The sequence below is a fragment of the Enoplosus armatus genome, chromosome 6 (genome assembly GCF_043641665.1).
Source record: "Enoplosus armatus isolate fEnoArm2 chromosome 6, fEnoArm2.hap1, whole genome shotgun sequence".
NCBI lineage: Eukaryota > Metazoa > Chordata > Actinopteri > Centrarchiformes > Enoplosidae > Enoplosus > Enoplosus armatus.
The window spans coordinates 26,419,139-26,439,114 of NC_092185.1; the positions used below are offsets into that span (position 1 = coordinate 26,419,139).

Here is a 19,976-nt window from a genome sequence, read left to right on the forward strand (position 1 = left end):
GTTACATTCCCTCCTATTTCTTCTTGTATCATGTCTCATTGTGTCTCTGCTCCATCATCATCATCAGGTGCCCTGACTCTGCCATAATGCCCACCATCATGTCTGATACCAGTGACCATCATTACAGCCAGTAACAGTAAATACTCGGGGGGGTGGGGGTGGGAGCTGCTGCCCAGCTCAGTGCCAAGAAGCAGGTTAGTGTGTGATGTGTGTTATCACAGAAGAGCACGAAATGGCTGCCTCCCTCTCTCCTGTACTTTTTTTGGTTATTAAACAGTCGCCAAGTGTTGATTTTGACCACCGCAGGGAAGTAAATTAGATTGTAAATTATACCCAATATATTTTGCATGTTTTCCTCTCACTAAAATGTTGCATTCATTTGTTTAGTGTGTTTTTTCGCGCTCTGGGCTTCTGAATGGGTTATAATAACCTTCAAATGTAACCATAATAATAATAAACCATGTTATTGTGTTGTTATGTGGTCTCAGAGGCTTTAGTCTGCCGTCCCTGCATGAAACCCCTCAGTACGAGCCACAGACAACCATCATTCAGCACAATCATCATTCAGCACAATGATATACGGCTGTGTTTCGCTTATTAGGGCATAATACCTGCATAATTATTGATTCTGCTTTCCAAAACCGTAAACCGGCTAAGCCTGGCCGGACATACTGCAAAAATAAATACATACTGGATACTGATATGAAAATCATGTACATCATGTACAATACAGCCTTAGTGTGTGTGCACTGGAGGTGTCAAGTTTCCACATCATACTTGCGTGAGCTGTGTGCCGCGCCACGATTATGTTGTGGAGATCTGGAAAGAGCAAAGGTAAATGGGAAAATGGTCTCACTTATGTAGCGCTTTTCAACCTTTGCGGGCTCCCAAAGCGCCACAAACGGTGGCCCCCGGGCTGCCGCGCAAGGTGCTGGCCTCCATCAGGAGTAACTTAAGAGTTCAGTGTCTTGCTCAAGGACACTTCGCCATGACAGGGGGAGCCAGAGATCAAAACCCCCAACCCGCTCTACCTTGCTCAACCTCCTGTGCGACAGTGCTAACCACTGCGCTAACCATGCCGCCCCTGGTCAACTCCATCAGTGAAAGAGGCGGTCAGGAGCCTTGATGTCTTATGCTGGAGGTATTTATTGAAGCTTGGCAAATATATATACGGTGGTTACTGCATGACGCCTCCTCAGTTCTGAAGATCAGGTCCCCTGTGGTCAGACTTTAAACCCTCAACGAACATGCTACATCATCACACGCCCAGAAATGGTCAAACAGTGTGCACTAACAACAGATGTAGATTAGTCCTTCAAGCAGGAAGGTTTAACTGTAATAGTTTTGGATACGTCTGCACATTCTGACCTGGAGACACACATGGACTTCTTCGTCTATCTTCTGGCATCCAGGGAGCTCAAGCAGCCTGTCCTTGGTTGCAACAGCAACGCGGCTCTCCTTATCTGAATGGCTCCTGTCTTTTCCCCCAAACACCACAGCCAGAGTTCTCTGGTGCTCTCAAGTGAGGCAGACTGAGATCCATCACTAACCTGGCACTGACCTCAAAGCTCAGTTTTCTACCCAAGTGACCCCTGAATCGGACCCCTAGAGGACAGAGAAGATGGCAGCTTTACCACAGTATATTACCGATGGTGCATAGACATGTCCTTGGTGCATTAAATTGCTTTGGCAATCTGTGTTGTGTGTTTATACTGCTTACAGCACTGCTACATTGAGTTTTTACAATTGTTGTATTGGTTATTAGCAAACGAAACACTAGGTTCAACTCGGTCTTCAATCTCCAATTCCATCAAACCTTTTGGTCCATCATCTTTTTGGAATGATCCAATGAAGCAAGCTTCGCCACTTCTCTGGGGCGTGAAGAGGAAAACCAAAAAAAATAGTGCAAAAAACCCCCCCAAAAAGTACAACCATTAAATATTTTTTGACGCCATTAGTTCACGTTCAAGCAGCAGAGATCTCAAACACTCACCAAATGAGACCATCAGAGATATTTTCATATCTTCCCTCCTTACATTTCCACTTATTTTCAATTATGGAACACGTGCAAGAATAAAAACCATTCGACGTCACCCGACGCGTCCATCTAAACAACCTTCTCGCCTCAGCTTCCAGCAGCGTGTCCCTCAATGAGCGCAATCAAGCGCTCATTGAGCCTCTGCTAGGATCCAATGAAGCACTGCGTAATTTGCCTCATTTCAAGTGCTTGGTAATTGTGACTGAAGACACTTTATTTTGTTTTGCGTTGCCGAGATGTGCCCAAGGACCAAAATAACTGAATGTTATTAGAATTGATTATTATTATCAAGGCCAAATTAGCCCCCATAATGCGGTGTCCAGGGAGTCTTAAAGCTCGATCGGCAGGTTCCACTGGGTCCTCGCCGAGATGAAACATTGGTGTCATTTCGCCGTTTTGGTCTGTAACATGTGCCACAATGTAATTGTGCTCATTTGGATGATGTTTTTCAGTCCTGGTTCACTTACGCTGCAAAAACACAAAGGGTTTATTAAATCATACCACATTGAAATCCCAACAGAAATCTTCTCACGTGTATTTAGAAGATGATCCAATCGAATAGCAGTTACAGGAGCTGTGAACCCCATGTACGTGAAATAACCATATTATTCTTGATGAGCAGCTTTAAAAGGGGTTTGTCCCAATTTTTTAAAAACAGCCAAGGCTTATGTGTGAAGGCAAGATTAATAGCACTTGAACACAAGCAAAGACTTTTCCAGATCAGACTGAAGGACGCTGGTGTGGTCAAGAACACCTTGCGTGACATTTTACTCACCGTATCTCGACATGTGCATCGCATTTGCATCCTTTACCCAACTCAACAACAAAAAGTTGCATACCTCTCATCTGGCTTCATTCACCAAACATTGTTGGCCGCCTTGCCTTCATCAGTCTATGAATAAGTCATGTGACCTTTAAATCCCCATAACTGCAAGGTAACAACACGATATTAACGTCATCTTTGCATCTTTTAACGCAAAAATAAAACAGGAAACCATTATAAAAAATTCAGGTCATGACTCAAACCTGAAATTCACTTCATGCATGCAACGTTAAATATTATGGGGGAAAAAAAGACATTAAATCGCATCAAGGACCCAGGGTGAACAAAAGTTTAAAAAAAAAACAACCCTAAAATGTAAGTTCATTTCTTAAGTTTCGCATTTGCTTTTGTGCAACTTCAACTCACCTGCGACGCGCCACAAAAATGAGAAAATGAAGGCTCAAATGGAGAGGCTTAATCCAAATGCTGTGCAATGCTGAGAAAAGTACGAGCGCCTCTAAACAACTTCTCTAAGGATTTGATGAGTTTATTGAATTTTCAGACATAAGACACAAGAATATTTCTTAAATGTTGTCACTGATTGTTTTGGAGTCTGGTGTAAGTGACACACGGAGTGACCTCTGAAAGTTGGTATTCCTGCATTCCCGGCTCAAAATCCTGACATACAGTCCATCTAACATGCCTTGTTGTTTAGCGTTACCTCCATTAATATGCATGGGGTGGACACAATAATAGGAACACCTGCCAAGTACATCACAATACAATTCAACAGCAGCGCAAAACTACATCCTCCAAAGTGTGAGTGTGTATATATCAACTATAACATATCAAAGCGAGAAATGGTGGCGGTCATTAAAAAAAACATATGATGGGCTATAAACTGATCATGGATCTGCTCCTGATGAAGCAGCCTGTTTAAAAAAAAAAATCACAGATGAGATTAGGCAAAAAAAAAAAAAAAAAAAAAAACCTTTTTAAATTCAATCCCATGTCTCCGAGGGGCAACAAAGAAAAGAGAAAAAAAAACTCTGAGGATGGCATTATATGATGTTATTGAATTTCATTATGCGTTCAGTTCGTGACCTGCCATCCTATCCGCAGGAGGGGGGGGGGGGGGGTTGACGTGAGCTGGCAGCAGGCAGGGTCCAGCTGGCTGGCTGGGGAGGACATAAAAAGGTGGAGGGAGTCCTCACTTCATCCGAACCACCACCGAGAGTTTACACACACACACACACACGCACACGCACGCACCGAGCGACTCCTGCAGCTGACTGAAGAGGAACCGAGCCGAATCAAAGGTAACCTGCTTCTTCTTCTTCTTCTTCTTCTTCTTCTTCTTCTTCAGTGGTCCCGTGTACGCGTGTGTTTTCACGATGTTCTTCAGCAGCAAACGTTAAAACTGAACACCCCCCCCTCTCTCTCTCTCTCCCTCCCTCAGATGCAGAGGTGCTTTGGGATTTTTTGCGTGTCGCTCATCTTCTGCGCAACTCTCTCCGAGACCGTCGGGCTGGTCATCGCGGTAAGCTGCCCCGCAAAAGTTCAAGATTCACTTTGTTAGTTGAGTGTCACTCACAGATACTGTGTCACAAAAAATACAATGTAAAATAACAATGTAAAAGTGACAATATAGACCTAAATATGTCATATAAAATAACAGTATAAACTAACAGAAGCTATTTTTTTTTTTTACTACAAATGTGAAAAGAGAGGCAATATATATATGTTATAGGCATTTCCTTCTTTATATCCAGCCATTGCCTCTCTTTTCACATTTGTAGTCAAAAAAAATAGCTTGTTAGTTTATACTGTTATATATATACAGTGCTTAACAAATTTATTAGACGACCCGTCATAAAAACGAGAAAACACAACCATTTTAGAAATCTGTCATAAACTTGCTTCAAACTAAAAATTGTGTTGTTATTTATTAGGCAAATAACAAACTGGAACAACTAAATAGTCCTTATTCACATATATTAACCAAAAGTCTTAAAATTTTTTGTATAACCTCCTTTGGCCCTGATAACAGCTTGCATTCTTTGCAACCACTAAAACAAATGTTTCTGTTCAGGAATGCAAGTAAATAACTGTAATTTGGCATCTCAATCAAAAAATAATAATGTGCTTCACTATTTGTTTCTGCTTTTTTGTAAAACAGTAAATTTGAGAATTCATGGATAACAACAATAATTATATTTTAGCATTAAAGAGATCATTTTGATTAAAGAGCTTGGCTTGCACATACTGGTGGATTAACCATTACAGTTAATCAGCGGTGGCAAACACCTTACACTGGGTGGTGGTCTAATACATTTATTATGCACTGTATGTGAATAAGGACTATTTAGTTGTTCCAGTTTGTTATTTGCCTAATAAATAACAATACAATTTTTAGTTTGAAACAAGTTTTTGACAAATTTCAAAAATATTTGTGTTTTCTCATTTTTATGACAGGTGGTCTAATACATTTGTTAAGCACTGTGTATATATAGATATATATCTATATATAAATATCAGAATGTAGTTGTATAGTGGCGTAGTAAAATGTGTAGTGTGTAATAATGAGAATGGATGTGGAAGTGTTATGTGCGTCACATCTGAACAAAATTAAGAATATGAAGTAAAGTACATATCTGGCCTGACCAAATTAATTTATAGGTAACTATTTACCATGACACCAGAGCTTTTTCATTCAGTATTTTCTTTTATTTATGTGTACTAGTGCGTACAAACACAGGTTTGTACACCTGTGTCTGTTCAATTATCTTAATTCGTATTAATTATATTAATTATGTGTGTGTGTGTGTGTGTGTGTGGTGGTGGTGGTGTTGGTGGGGGTGTTTGTATGTGTCTTAAAGAGTTTTTTAAAAGTGTAGCAAACTGACCACATACATAAAAAGTTGGAGAGAGGCGGAGTTCATTTATTGACTTGACTAATTCATTATTTACTTTTCTAAGTCATCTGCAGGCGTCAAATGTACACTGAATATCGGCATATTTCATATTTCAAGAGACCTTCAGACACGCTTGATGAAGGAAAAGACAAATCAGAAACACTCGTTAAAAAACGATGGACACTGAGCAGTAAACCTGTGTGCCTTTTTGTCTGTGACCTGGTCATTGTGTGTCTCTGGATCCTGCAGGCGAAGGAGAAACGTGGCTGGACTCTGAACAGTGCCGGCTACCTGTTAGGTCCCCGTAAGTACTGCACGCACACACACACACACACACACACACACACACACACACACACACACACACAGCCTACTATCACACTGCAGCAATCAGCTGTTAACCCAAACTTTCACTTTCAACACATCTTAAAAATCACCTGGTCTTTATCTAAATCAGGGGGTATTCAACTAAAATTCAAAGAGGTCCAGTTAGAGAAAATGTCCTCAAGCAAAGGTCCGGAACATCCTAATGTCTAACTTGCGTTGTGATTTAGTGTGATTATATATTGAAGTAGCCTAGCGGTTGTATCAACGTCTGCCTGTAATCAACAACTGACTGTCAAATCAGCTATATATGCTACATTTTGGCCAAAGCCGGCAGAGTGACAAGAAAACATGGAGAAGGAGAGTGCAATTATGAATACAGAGCAGAGCACAGAACAGAAGAAATACTGTATCGTGATACAAAAATGACATATACACCATGATAGAAGATTTTGGCCATATCGCCCAGCCCTAGTTAATCCCATTTAATGTCAAAACCTGTATATGTTTTCGCAAAAATGTCCAAAGTGTAGTGATGATGGAAGAGGGTTTGGATGTATTGGTGATAAACCATAGCATAGCATAGTATAGCATTCATTCGTGTAGCTTCGCATTTAATGGACAGATATGAGAGTGGTGAATAAACTATTAAATTATTATCTTTCTGTTTATTGTTAAATAACGACCTTACATAAAAAAAATAAAATGAAAAAAAATCTTACACGCAGTTATAGAGCTGTGACTGATCTCTTTGAAATGCTTGCTGGGTGTTTTTTTTTTAATGGACCCCAGAGCTCACCTGTATTGCCTGAAAACGCTGCCCACGTAACGTGGCGTACAAAAAGAGACGGCGAGCTCATCTTCCTCCAATCAATGTTGTTCCGTCTCTTTGTCCCTGTCCACTGTGTCTCCACTGTGTCAGCTAATTTAGTATAATTTCAAGATTGCCTCATTACCTTTGGAGAACACATTAAGTGAATACTAGGTATCCAGATTGCGTGTGCGCATGTTCTTACCCATTAGTGGGTTCTAAATCAGTTCAGAACAGGAACCCTGGAAATGTTGTCCCTTTGTGCGTGTGTGTGTGTGTGTGTGTGTGTGAAGCCCAGGTAAAGGTTGCTCCTGCCTCATCCTGTGTTTCAGGTCGTATTGATCACCTAATTCAGATAAAGGATTCTCCCAGTGCCAGAGGCAGAGACGAGCTGGTCACTCAATGTAAGATAGAAACATACGCCCGCTGCAGGGCCTTGGTGTCAGGCCAGGAATTGCTCTGTCCAAACATCCCGCCTTCTTAGCTGCTCCTGTCACTCATCAGGGGGAGGACGTCTGTCATCCTGCTGCTGTCCTGCGCTTATGCATCCACACATTGCATTTGTCTCTGTGCTTTAAGCGAAGGAATTCATGTTGAAAGGTGTGGCACAGTGGGATTACACAGCGCTCGCGTAATGCCAGGCTAACGCTACTGTCCGCTACTCTGTCTGTGAGCATTCACACATTCTAAAATGATCACAAAAGTAGTGGTTAGTTACCAGGTATGAACAAACCACTTATCTAGCCATATTTCAAAATGGCTACCATAGAGGAATGAATGCTTTCAAAAACGAAATTCTTCACCAATGCACAGAGACAGACTTGGAACGCGAGCATTTCCTCCATGGAACAGTTTCTTTTGTTAATACTGGAGATGATGCTTCATTGGTTGTTGCATATTTAGTAATATTTTTTCATTTTTTACCACCCCCCTCTTTGAAACACTTGATGCTGCTTTTGTTGCCCCTTCAGTTGTGGTTTTATATTCCTTACACAGAGCTACACACAGGACATGCAGGGATCACTCCCAAAAGACATCAAATAAGCTCTATGTCCCAATATGTCCCTATGCAGAACGCAGGATTCTCTAAACTGATAGTTCAGTCATATGCGGAATGTCCAATTTTGTCACATCAACAAGCAATAGCCAGTTTTTCACTGTGAATCTTTACAGTAATTTGCTAATTAACATAGCATATACTTTTCAAGATAATCTAGTATAAAACATATTACTACATATTGTATTTTTAAAGACAACAAGACATACTACATAATAATTCATAATAATTCTTCCCTCTTGGGCTCACTCCAGTGTGATGCATTTTAATTGGACGTTTGACACACACATACACAAAAAGCGCCGAGGTTACCGGCTCGAGTGCTACTTTAAGCTAAGCTTAGGAGAGCCCCTAAGATGGGTCAAACCGCTCCAGCCACTTCACGTTCCTCCTCTCCAATCACAGATCGCGACCACTTAAGAGAGTCGTGACCTCAAACGATGACGACACATACCTGAAAAAGACCGATGAGGACGGCTGCAAAGTCAAAGAAAACAGATATTTTCTGTAGTTCGGCGAATAAACATTTTCATGAATTAAACATCGGCGAACGAGCATACCTCCATGTGAGCCCCAGTTTGTACCTCTCCTGTATTATTATTAGTCATAGAGCTAAGCATCTAACCCCCCCAAAATTAAAAGCCCAGGCCATTTAACAACACTAAATGAGTGAAGATATTTCCAGAATCTTTCCCTGCAGCGGACAGATTGAAAAATAGAGAAATATAACAAATATTTTAAATTTCGTTCTCATAGTACATTGTTAGGATATGCAAATAGTCTCAAACTTTCAAATGGTTTAAAAATCTTTTTTTTTTTTATTTAGCAGCGACTCTATATTTTTTTTTCAGTCTTTAACGATTCTTTAGAACAGCAGAGTTGGTATGTAACCATCTAGGCTACTAGGATACTCAGTTCTGTGGCCGCGATGGTAAAACATGAGAGGCACAAACGGGGGGCGAGTAATAAAGGAGGCACTGGGTGCAGTGGTCTTGTGCTCATAGAGGGTCGCCAGGAAACCCAAATGACTCTTAGATGTATTGATGGCTAGCGTATAGCTAAGACAATACAACATGGAAATATGACAGTGTTGGAGATGATTTCCAGCATAATTTTTTTTTTACCTTTTCACAGGAATAGGCTAGTTTTTCCCCCTTGCTTGCAGCATTTGTGCTAAGCTAGGCTAAACATAGCCCCATTTGGGACTGTCTCGGAAGGCCCCACAGAAAAGCTCAGGAAAAGTAAGTACAGAAACCTATCTCTGTACTGAACCCTCCTGGTAATGCACACATTTGAGACCTGAACCTCACCCGAGACCCGAAGCTATATTTTCCCGTCCATTTGCGACTGTTAGCTCGCCAGGCTAATGCTAATGAGACGTCTCTTTCCCCTCTTCCTGTGGCCTCTGTGTATCTACTTGAAACACATGGCACTCGTGGATGTGAACAACTGACTGCGCATTTTCCGAAACTACTGGAATATTCTTTTAGAAATGACTCAAAATATTCAACTTCAGTCCAACATGTCCTGGTATTGCTCTTTAAAAACCACCACGTTTTTTGTTTTAGTGTTCTGCTCTGTGACACAGCAGAGCTATCGCAAACCATTTAAACTGACTTAAACACGCTGAAAAGGGGGTTATAGGACGAGGACATCTCACTATGATCTGTAGGCCCATGAAAACTCACTGCCACCCTTGAAGTGCGTCACCTCCATATACAGAAATGCACCCACCACGGCTAAGCGAATCACTTTGCTTGTCCATCATTTTCTTTTCTTGTTTTCCCCTTATCATTATTGCGCATTTTCTTGTGTGATTAAACTACAGCTCATCCTGTTTTAAATGTGTGCTTTTTTAAATTTTTTTATTATTTCTTTACTTGTCGGTCAAATCTCTGTTTTTACTGCAATTCCATGAGCCAAGCCCTGCAGGTGGTCCGTAAAAGTTTGGAAATTGAACCAAACAATTACAAACCAAACACCATGCTGAAATAACCAAGTGTACACAACAATGTCCTTTAGCTCTTCTTAGGAGAATTAGGTAGCGGTGTGCCATGCGTGCACTGCGTATGCATGTGTGTCTAATGTACGATGCAGTGGGATATTTAGCAAAAATGTGTGTTTTTTGTGCTCGCTGTCAAAAATTTAATTAACAAATTTAGCACACGACAGTTCAAGCTTGGTAAATACAAATCATTTCCTTTGTTGAGATATTTACAGTTCACATATGATATATATGGGAAAACCTGGAGCCAGCTGGAAATTATTTTCTTTCAAACGAAACACATAATAGCTGTAACACGTTTATCGAGGTGAAGTTGAACAGGATTTCAAGTGAGTTGAGCTCAGGGCTGAAGTGGAATCCAATGCTCAGTTGACCCCATCTGCTGTTTGTACGATTGTGATCACTCCTCCATTGTCCAGATGGAATAGATGGACACAGGACACTAGGAGATAAGCCGGGTCTGGCTGGCAAGCGGGACATGGGCCAGGAGGAGGACTTCAGAACAGGTCTGTCTGTCTGTCTGTCTGTCTGTCTCTCTCTCTCTCTCTCTCTCTCTCACACACACACACACACACACACACACACACACACACAGAAACAGGACAATCTTCCTGCATCTACTGTTAAAATATACACTTCACTGATGATCTTGATGATTGTGATTTTGTTGTGCAGGGTCTCCTGCAGCTCGCTGTTGATGCTTTGAAACTTGACTTTCAAAACATGAACAATCAGCTGTGAAAAACACTTTTGGGATGTTGTTTGAACGAAATGCGATTATCAGAAACCGCGGCACGCTGTAAATCATTTTAGATGGGTTCAACTCGAAAATGTAAGTTCTCCTGCTGCCTTAAAAATGCGGGTTAACTAAAGTGGGATCAAAATGTAACCCAGCCGTTCAATAAAGTTGAGATGTTGCGTTCAATCAACAACTGTTAAGTTGGAGAGCACACGAAGGCCTTCCAGCTGTGGCTGCTGAGTAATTTCAGGGACAACACATGAAGCTGCTCCCAGTGACCTTGCTAAAGAATTAGTGTACGGGGGTTAGGGACTAAATGGCATCTCGTTGTTTTTATTATCATGGGAAGAAACAACCATGACTTAACATGTATTAAAGGTCTCATATTGTAGAAAGTCTGTCTGATTATAAAGCAGCTCCAGGTGCTGTATAGATACTGTTAAAGTATTAAAATGCTCAGTCCATGGAGGAATTCACACAGCCCGTATTCAGACACTGTGCCTTTAAACGAGCCGTCAGGACTTCCTGTAAGGTTGTGATGTCACAACTATACAGTCACAGCACTCAGCCACGCCCCATCAGGTCATCTGCTCCAATCACAGCACCACCCACCAAGTACAGGGACGCTCATCCACCCGCTCAGTCTGTCTAAGTTATTGGAGCGCTCTGCTCAGGACTACTCTAAGGACTAAGGACTAAGGACTAAGTTTTTGGCGGTTGTTCAGTTTGTCTAAATCGGCTTGTTTCAGACAGAGGGGGGAACTGAGGGGCTGCAGAAAGGGCCAGGACAAGATACATAAGGACTTTTTGAAACTGTGAATCATGCAAAGCTTCTCTAGTGGAGTCCCAGAATAAAAATATAGAGCTGAAATGAGCAAAATATGGGACCTTTAAAGACACATAGCAAGTGTTTCCATAGTATATGTTTTCTACAAATAAGAAGGATCTCTGGAGAGTTTTAACTCTCAAACAATGCACGCTGGGAAGTCAGCTAACCTGCTGATCTTGTCTCGAGTTGAGTGAATTCATTCATTCAACTCATTCAAATCAAAAGAACTGAAGCTCTGAAATGGGTCTGACAGTGAAAAAGCAGAAAGTCGAATCAACTTGAAATGTATAACGCATACATATTTAAATTAAGTCAATGATAAAAGATATGTTGATTTCGCTAAATTCCTGCAAGATGTTTTCCAATGCAAACACTAAAGCAACAACATAGCAACGTCCCAATAACCACCTACATCACTCACCTAGTGACAGCCTCGCAACCTTCGCAATGGCTATGGCAAACCACCTTCAAGAGTCGTTCTGCTTACAGTTAGTTCACTGGATTTACTAGAATGCCGATTTACTTTTTCTTGGTTTCTGGAGATACTCGTCGTTGTTGTCAAACATTACACCGTTACCACCAACTTCTGATGACATGATAACGGGCTGCTCTTTGCCTTCACAGGTGCCCTGAGAATAGCAGATGGAGACATCATCCACACTGTCATTGACTTCCTGTCATACCTCAAACTTAAAGGTATGCTTATGCAGGCTGAAATGACCAAGTGTTGCTATTCTTAGAGCCTTCCAGTCAGTGGGGTTTAAAAGATGTACTGTTTGTCCTGTTTGTTCCCACTAGGGGAAGGGTCAACAAGTCATTTCAAAGTGAATGAGCTCAGAAAATTACAGGCCAATTTGCCTGTTTTGATTGCGTAAAGTGGAAAAATCATCCTCGTGGTGGGCACTGGAGGATAGGTCAAAAGGTCACCAAAGTCATTACAAATCTGCTTTTGGATATAATGAATATCCATGGAAATCTGGCATTGCGATATCTGAGGGATAAGAATGTGTACTGGATAGTAGATATTGGTAGATATCGGTGGGTTTTTAAGTATACAACTGCTGTGAGGACATTGGTTGGACTGACAAACTTCTTGTCTGACATGTACGCCTGTAGTCACTTTCTCTTTGTTTGTGTGTGTGGTTACAGAGATGGGAGCCTTGGACAGCCTGCCTTCTTCTGTGACATCAGACGAACTGGCCAATCCCTAATGTTTTCTCTCTGCAGTTCATCTCCCATATACCCAAGTCTATGTTTCTGCCTCCTGGGCTCCCACTGCCCTAAACGTCACCTTACTGTAGCTCCATTCACATCTCTTGACGCTGGATTTGTCCTGGAACCAAAGATCTGACTCTGTAACGCTTTGTGACAGAGACTGATTGTCCTACAATGCAAACATCAGATCTTTCTGCTCCTGTGTGAATAAAACTTTATATCCACTGAAGGCCAGTCAGTGGTCTAGGTCATAGGGACCTCTTAATTCAGAAACCACAACTGTATTATCATCTTAATATCCTATCATCTGATTTAATAAAATGGAGTGAAATAAACAAACAAATGGCACTGGACTCACTGGACAACTTGAATTTATTTCTTTCCATCAGTCACAGACACAAGAACTATCACTTCGATTTCAAATGTTCATTGTACTGCAAAATGATGGAATTCCCAGAGAAAAGTGAGGCTACGCAGAGCTCTGAGAAAGAGCGCCAACAAGTTTCAGATTATCTCAGAGTCAGTGAGATCAGAGAGATACTAATTTTTAAAATGCTACGCTTAGGTCCGTTCCTTTGCCTAACTATGTGGAAGTGCATTTCTGCAAGGAGATGAAAAATAGATGAAATGTTGATTGACAAAAATAAAAAAAGATACTCATCATAAGCCAAAATTCTGACTTACCACCACCATTTTGCAGCCTGGGAGCCGGACAGATCTACCGACCTGGCCCGGCCCGGACCAATCATAACCGTTTATCTAATATGAGGCGAGTTTGATGACTAAGAGGAGCGCCGTTGAGGCTTTTTCGTAAAAAAAAAAAGAAAAAAAGAAGAATGTTATAATCTACTGTATTGTTGTGAAAATGTCTCATTATCCAAAGCAGAAGAAACACTTTGAAGAAGTTGCATAAGAACAGTTTCCGTCGTGCATCCACACTGATGTTCAACATGTTTATAGTCAGCTGATGAGAAATACTGAATAAACAGGGCGACATAGAGATTGGGTGGTAGCTAGTATACAATGTGTATCAAGTTGTTTACATGAAACCAGGGCACGCTGCCTTGATTATATCCGTTTGTTATATAGAGCAGGTTTTTGATTACAATGTTACTCCCACTGTTTCATTTTACCATGGCAGGTTGTCTCCACAGTAGTCCTTGAATCCTCCATGGTCATTATCTGTGAGGTTGCAGAGGACAGTCAGCAGTCCAGAAACGCTCTCCTCTACTGTCAAATCAGCCTGGAACACAAAGAAACATGCGCATTTAACCATTTTGTGTCGGGCGGGTGTTGTATTTTACCCAAAATATGTTAGCGGTATCCGGCTGCTGCTCAGCCAGAGTACAGTTAGCACAGGTTACTACTGGAAATAAAAAACTGTTGATGCTGGTAAAATGACAGAGAACACACGACAAGATGTTTTGATATTGGAAAAGAATTGCTGAGTTGGTCAAGTAAGTGTTCCCTCCTCTAAGGACTGGGAGCACATTCACGCCAGGAAAATGAAACATTATCAATCAATCAAGTTTATTTGCCACATGTAATCATATAAAAGGTACAATCACAGTGAAATGTAATAATGACCAATTAAAATTGACAAAATGGGGCCAGCTGTTCAAAAGCAATCCCATCGGATTACAGCTATCGGATTGGATCAAATGTTGAATATGGGTGGTTCCAAAAGGAGATCTGGACTCTGAAAACCGGATCGGATCACGCAATCCAATCCTGTTTTTAATCTGGATAAAACCCTCTGTTTGTGTTGCTCAAAACTTTTTTAGTAGGATTGGGATCACTTTGATCCAAAAAAAAAAAACAGGATTATTCGGATCCCTAGCTGAGGGGTGGATTCAAGGATCAAAGTGCCATAAAAACTTCGAAATTGATCAAAAACACACTTGAATCATGTCGTTTAAATACATTTATCTACATTTCGCACTTGATTTGTTTAACTATTACTGTGATAAAGTAAAAATGAAATCGAATTATCATTTACCACTGTAAACTGTTTACAATGAAACAATCGTCAGAGCTGAGGCAGTCAAAAGTAGTTTTGAACGTCATCAAACACATCTGGTCAGTGGACATTCAGTTTCATCAGTTTGGGTTAAAAAATGTGTATTTATGGTGAATTCGTATGTTTGTTCTAATTTACTTATTGTGGGTCATTTAAAAAGGTTCAATTAAAAAACATGGTCGTTACCATTCAGAGCACTGGTAATCCGGATTTGGTGATCCTAAAAAGTTGGATTTTGGATTGGGGTGATCCCAATTTTCTTTGAAAACCCAGCACAAAAGTAAGACGGACCAGAATGATCTGGATTACATTTTCTGAACAATTGGCCCATGATTCTGACTTACTACGTCTTACTAAATTTGGCAAGTGATGAGTCCCAACGAAACAAAGAGGATGTAAGCAGGAGACAAAGATTCATTCTTGTGAGAGTAGCAGGACTTCTGCAGTAGTTAATATGTTGGCGTGGAGCTCTTCTGCCTCCAAGTGGCACAAACAAAATCCATTAATGCACCTTCAAGTCAGGAATTGATAGAATACTTACATGAGGCCCTCCCATGTCCGTCCTGACCCAGCCAGGGTGCAGAGACATACAAAGGATTCCATCTGACTCCAAATCAGCAGCCAGACACCTCGTCACCATGTTCAGCGCAGCCTATGACGATCAGAAAGCAAGACTGCAGGCAAGCAACAACGCACTTTGCTCACAAAACTCAATTCCGTGTGATGATTTGGTGTACCAAACGTCTGTGTTCTGACCTTGGAGGTGCGGTAGGCGTAGTTCTTAAACCTGGCACCTTCGCCCCAGTTGCGCGTGATGGAGCCGAGGATGGAGGAGACGTTGATAACGGCCGCCCTGTGGATCCCCATCCCAGTGGACTGAGCTGCAGCAGTCTGCAGCAGAGGCAAGAAGGCCTGAAAAGCAATGCGCAGGCATGATCAAGATACAGCACTGTGATGCCAAGAGTACAAAGTGGATACCAAAAAAATCTAGCGTATAAAAAAAGCGACTACTAACTGCATACAATCTGACTACAGATCAAAAAAATCTCAGATTCCTCAACTAATTCTAAGTAGGCTACTGGCGAAAGAACATTCATTTTTTTCCTTAACGTTTGGTAAAACAATTATATCATCTGACCACCCACGCCTGAAACACACACTTAGCTTTTGAAATATAGTATTATTAACCGAGTGACCTTTTGACCTGGAACATAGTAGTTTGACACTTTTAAGCTTTTTTTTCTGGAACTCTCAACCACATCTCAAGGGATTTTTCTCAGTTCACAGCTGACACCAGGGACCATGTTTGAACAGACAGGGTTACCGTAGTTAAAGGTAGAGCAGGAAATATTATTGAATTATAATTTCGGTTGAAATAACAAATTTTGACCATTGCATGTCACTAAGAACATCTAATTGAAGGGCTCCTTTAAAAAAATGTGTGTCTGTGAACACCCGCCCCCTCTGGTATTTAGTCTTTTAAAAAACTGGACCAGGTCTGAATCAAACAGCCAATCAGGATTAGCTAGCACGTAACTGGCCAATCACATGGACTCTGTACAAACAAGGGGCGTTTCTACAGAAGGTTCCACCTTCTGGATTAGAGCGTGAATCAGAACGGTTGGAAGAGAGGAATCAAAACGCAGAACCCCCGATTACCCTGATTGGCTGTTTGATTCAGACCATTTGATTCAACTGCTACCTCCTAAAGTTACCGCCCAACATCTAGCCCTGTGATAACGCCTGTGATGTGAGGTAGGCGGAGACACTTCATGATGTTGCCACTAGGCTAAAGTGTTCCGTAATGTGTGCAAATGCTCTTTTCCTCGTCCACACGGCCGGCTTGTTTTGATCCATATAATATCATCATGGCCTGGCAGTAGAGGGAAACCAGGACGACAGATGCTAACACAGTAAGTTGTGGAAGAATGAAACTTCACTCAGGTTCCAAATGGTACACATAAAACTGAAAACTATTAGGTATTATATCTTCTTCTACAGCCTCCGCCTCTCTTTCCCCTGTCCATCTCTGGTCTTTATATGCACAGCAATTACAGTGAAGCGGTCGTTATAATGTATAAAAAGAAAATCAAAAAAAAAGAAAAGAGAATCATAAATTAGCATAGAAGTTTAAAACTAAGATTATAATATATATAAGTATGTGTAATGTAGATGTGATGAATGTGATGTGTGGCCACAAGCGCCTCGACACTAAACTTCCAGTGGAGGTAAGTCCACACCAGATGGCAGTGTTGTCTGTCTGGACCAACAACAGGGGCTTGTAGGCTTCCCTTCATTATGAGTACAGAACAACTGTAATTTCTACCCCACCTTGTGGAGTTTAAATACATTTTTTATATGATTATGTCACTGATCTATTACACTATGACTAATTATAACAACATAGCAATTTAACTTTTATTTAAAACAATTCATGACAATAAAGCTGGAAATATTTTAAGGACAAGTTTGGTTTTTTTTTTTTCAGGTCCATCTTGATACAATACTCACGTTCCCATATGTAAATTAAAAGACACACTGGATTAGAAGCGTTTAGTGGATCTCTTCCAAAGTTAATGAAATGTCCTACTGGTGTCTCCGCAGACCGTGTTTCCTTACTGAGCTGTGGTGGAGGGATACGTCTGGGCCAATCACATGAAGGTTTGTTGCTGGGACACAACACTGGCAATGAACCCACACACCACTGTCAGAAGGAAGACATCCAGTTGATTTGAAACATGGGAACCAGTCCGTTAAGTCTGAAGGTCGCATACCTTTTCCTGCGACAATGAGATAATAATCTACAAGCCAGACTGATGAGGTATTCCACAGAGTCCAGCTTCACAGTAAAACCATTTTTAGCACATGTCCTGTCACAAAATAATACAGTTTGGGCCTTGCAAATAGCAACACGGTTCATCAACGCGAGACATTAAAAAGGACCTGAAAACCTATTTTCTCAATCAGCTTCATACTATGAATGATGGGGTCCTACATGACCACACAATTCCCCGCCAGAACAGTTTGGGTTATTTCACATGGGAGATTCTGCGTTCTTCTCACTGGTTTGAAAGTGGGCGGGGCTTAAGTCAGAATTAGATTTTTGCTCATTTAGTCATGAATATTAATGTTATAGAAAAATAAATAAATTGCTCATTAGGGAATTCATCACAGAAGCAGCAACCAGAGACGAGAATCACCGGGCTTCCGCCCTTGCACTGCGGTTTGGACTGTAGACATTGTCATTATCACTGGGGCAGGATCCAGTGATTCCGGCCAGTATCTGCCCAGTTCTGCCTGATCCTCTGCATCGTCTTTGCAAGATGTCGGCCTACCTTTGTGACGAAGAGCGGTGCAACGCTGTTGATCTGGAAGGTCTTCATCATGGCCTCAGGGGTAACAGTGTTTATGTCAGTGGAGAATCCGACGGCAGCGTTATTGATCAGACAGTTCAGTCCATTATTTCTTACAATGGACTGGACTTCCTCCAGGGCTGAGCTGATACTCTGCTGGCTGTCCACATCTGGAACAATGACAGGAAACGTTCATATAAACAGGGTCATCTCTGTAGTTGTCCATCCATGTGTATGTAATATTGTTAGAGCGACTGGTGTTAGTGTATCAACGGTTGACACTGTTTCGACAAAACAGATGAAACATGTGTTCTTTAGACCGCACAGTCTAGAAAATGAATTAGAGCCATAACTGTTCTTGAACTGTAGATCCACTGAGCCAACAAAGTGAGTGACTCACATTCATCAATCAATTTATCAGTGGATTATTTAAAAGTGAAAAGTGGGTGCTGGATCCTAAATGTGGTGAATAATGAAAAAGTAGAACTAAGACAGCACTCCAATTTGACTTTTTTATTGTTGCCACAGGAATGTTTTGGGCAAGACGCCCTTCTTCAGTGTTGTATTCCGGCAATCTCACAATCAATGTGAAGTGTATACATGTAACAGCTGGACAATAAGACAGCAGACTCACCTAATGTCACAATATGAACACCTGGGTAGGTTTTGGAGAGCTCTTGCAGATCCTAGAAAATCCATAGAAAACATTCAGGACATTTATTCATAAATGTATAAAAAAAATAAAAATAAAAAAAAAACTGCTTTTCACTCATTGTAATCAAAATATTGAGGGGTTGTTTTAATACAGGAAAAACCCATTCTAGGTTCCCATAAGCTGTCACCGGCCCTACTGTGTCCTGTAGGGTACACCAGCTATATTGTTTATTTATTTCGGAAGTCAAGGATACCCCCCCTCCTCCATTGAGAGATATAGCCTAAAGTGGTGGACGGGCCGGGGTGTATGATTTGACCATGTCCTGGATGTAGGGTGGGCCTGGGCCATTCGCAGCACAGTCGCAGTGGGCAAAACTTTCGGCTCCTCTCGTCTACTTTCAGGGCGAGCCGCGTCTCATCTCAAAAAGGCCCATTGCGTATGCTGTCGAACTGTATTCCAGCGGAATGCCAGACCGTACCACTACAACAGCCATTTGCCGGTGTTTCGGTTTAACTGGTGACCCTGTTAACTGGCGACTTTCAGCCGAACGCGTCTGTTGTTGTTACTCTCTTCCCGTTTTCACCAAATTCCGTAACAACAAACAGCGTGTCTTTCCTCAACAAAAAACATGAGGCATTTACGAGGACAGCTAACATTACGTGTTCTCAACGGCCGTCGTAACTACGACAACAACAACGACGACAGACGCATTGGGCTGAAAGTCGCCAGTTGACGTGTGTCACTCATTAAAACCAACACCGCTGCTGGAACGTACCATTCACACGCAACACCAGAGAGGGGAGGGCTTGGCCCGACTGTCCCGTATAACGACAACTTCTCTACAGTAGTGCCTTAGGCCAGTAAAACGGCATCGGTAAAAAAAAAAAAAAAAGCCATGCCACCAGCCACTTTTCCACCTCTTCGTCCGGAGTTTTGAATGGAGTCGGGCGCAGCGTTCTCGCAACAGACAAAACCTAACTAATGTAGGGGATCGCGTGCGTGTGTTGAGCATTAAAAACAATCCCCACGTGTAGCCTATGGGTGTTTATTACCGTGGAGCCAGTCGGATTGCGGGCTGTCGCTATGATCGTGGCGGGTCTGTTGCTGCTTTTAGCCAGCTCTTTCACCAGCTGCAGTCCTATCCCTCTGCTGGACCCCGTTACCAGCACGGACCTGCACAAACTCGCACTCATGTCCACTGTTTGAGAAGAGAGTGTAGCTCGTATGTAATGCTTCCGGTGGGAGCTGAACA

The 19,976-nt window shown here is 41.6% G+C and overlaps 2 protein-coding genes across 2 annotated transcripts; one reads left to right on the forward strand and one right to left on the reverse strand.

Moving 5' to 3' along the window:
* Positions 1 to 4,260: 4,260 nt before the first annotated feature.
* On the forward strand, positions 4,261 to 12,692 carry gal (galanin/GMAP prepropeptide). The gene is made up of 6 exons (XM_070907784.1): positions 4,261 to 4,341; positions 5,966 to 6,020; positions 7,184 to 7,255; positions 10,333 to 10,419; positions 12,106 to 12,177; positions 12,631 to 12,692. The coding sequence occupies exons 1-6, from the start codon at positions 4,261 to 4,263 to the stop codon at positions 12,690 to 12,692; spliced, it is 429 nt and encodes a 142-aa protein (XP_070763885.1).
* A 1,133-nt stretch (positions 12,693 to 13,825) lies between these two features.
* LOC139287072 (C-signal) lies at positions 13,826 to 19,917 on the reverse strand. Its single transcript, XM_070908048.1, has 6 exons — positions 19,777 to 19,917; positions 18,704 to 18,755; positions 18,052 to 18,239; positions 15,473 to 15,628; positions 15,258 to 15,368; positions 13,826 to 13,939 (listed from the first exon to the last, which is right to left on the reverse strand). Exons 1-6 carry the CDS (start codon positions 19,915 to 19,917, stop codon positions 13,826 to 13,828), a joined length of 762 nt encoding a protein of 253 aa, XP_070764149.1.
* Positions 19,918 to 19,976: the final 59 nt, after the last annotated feature.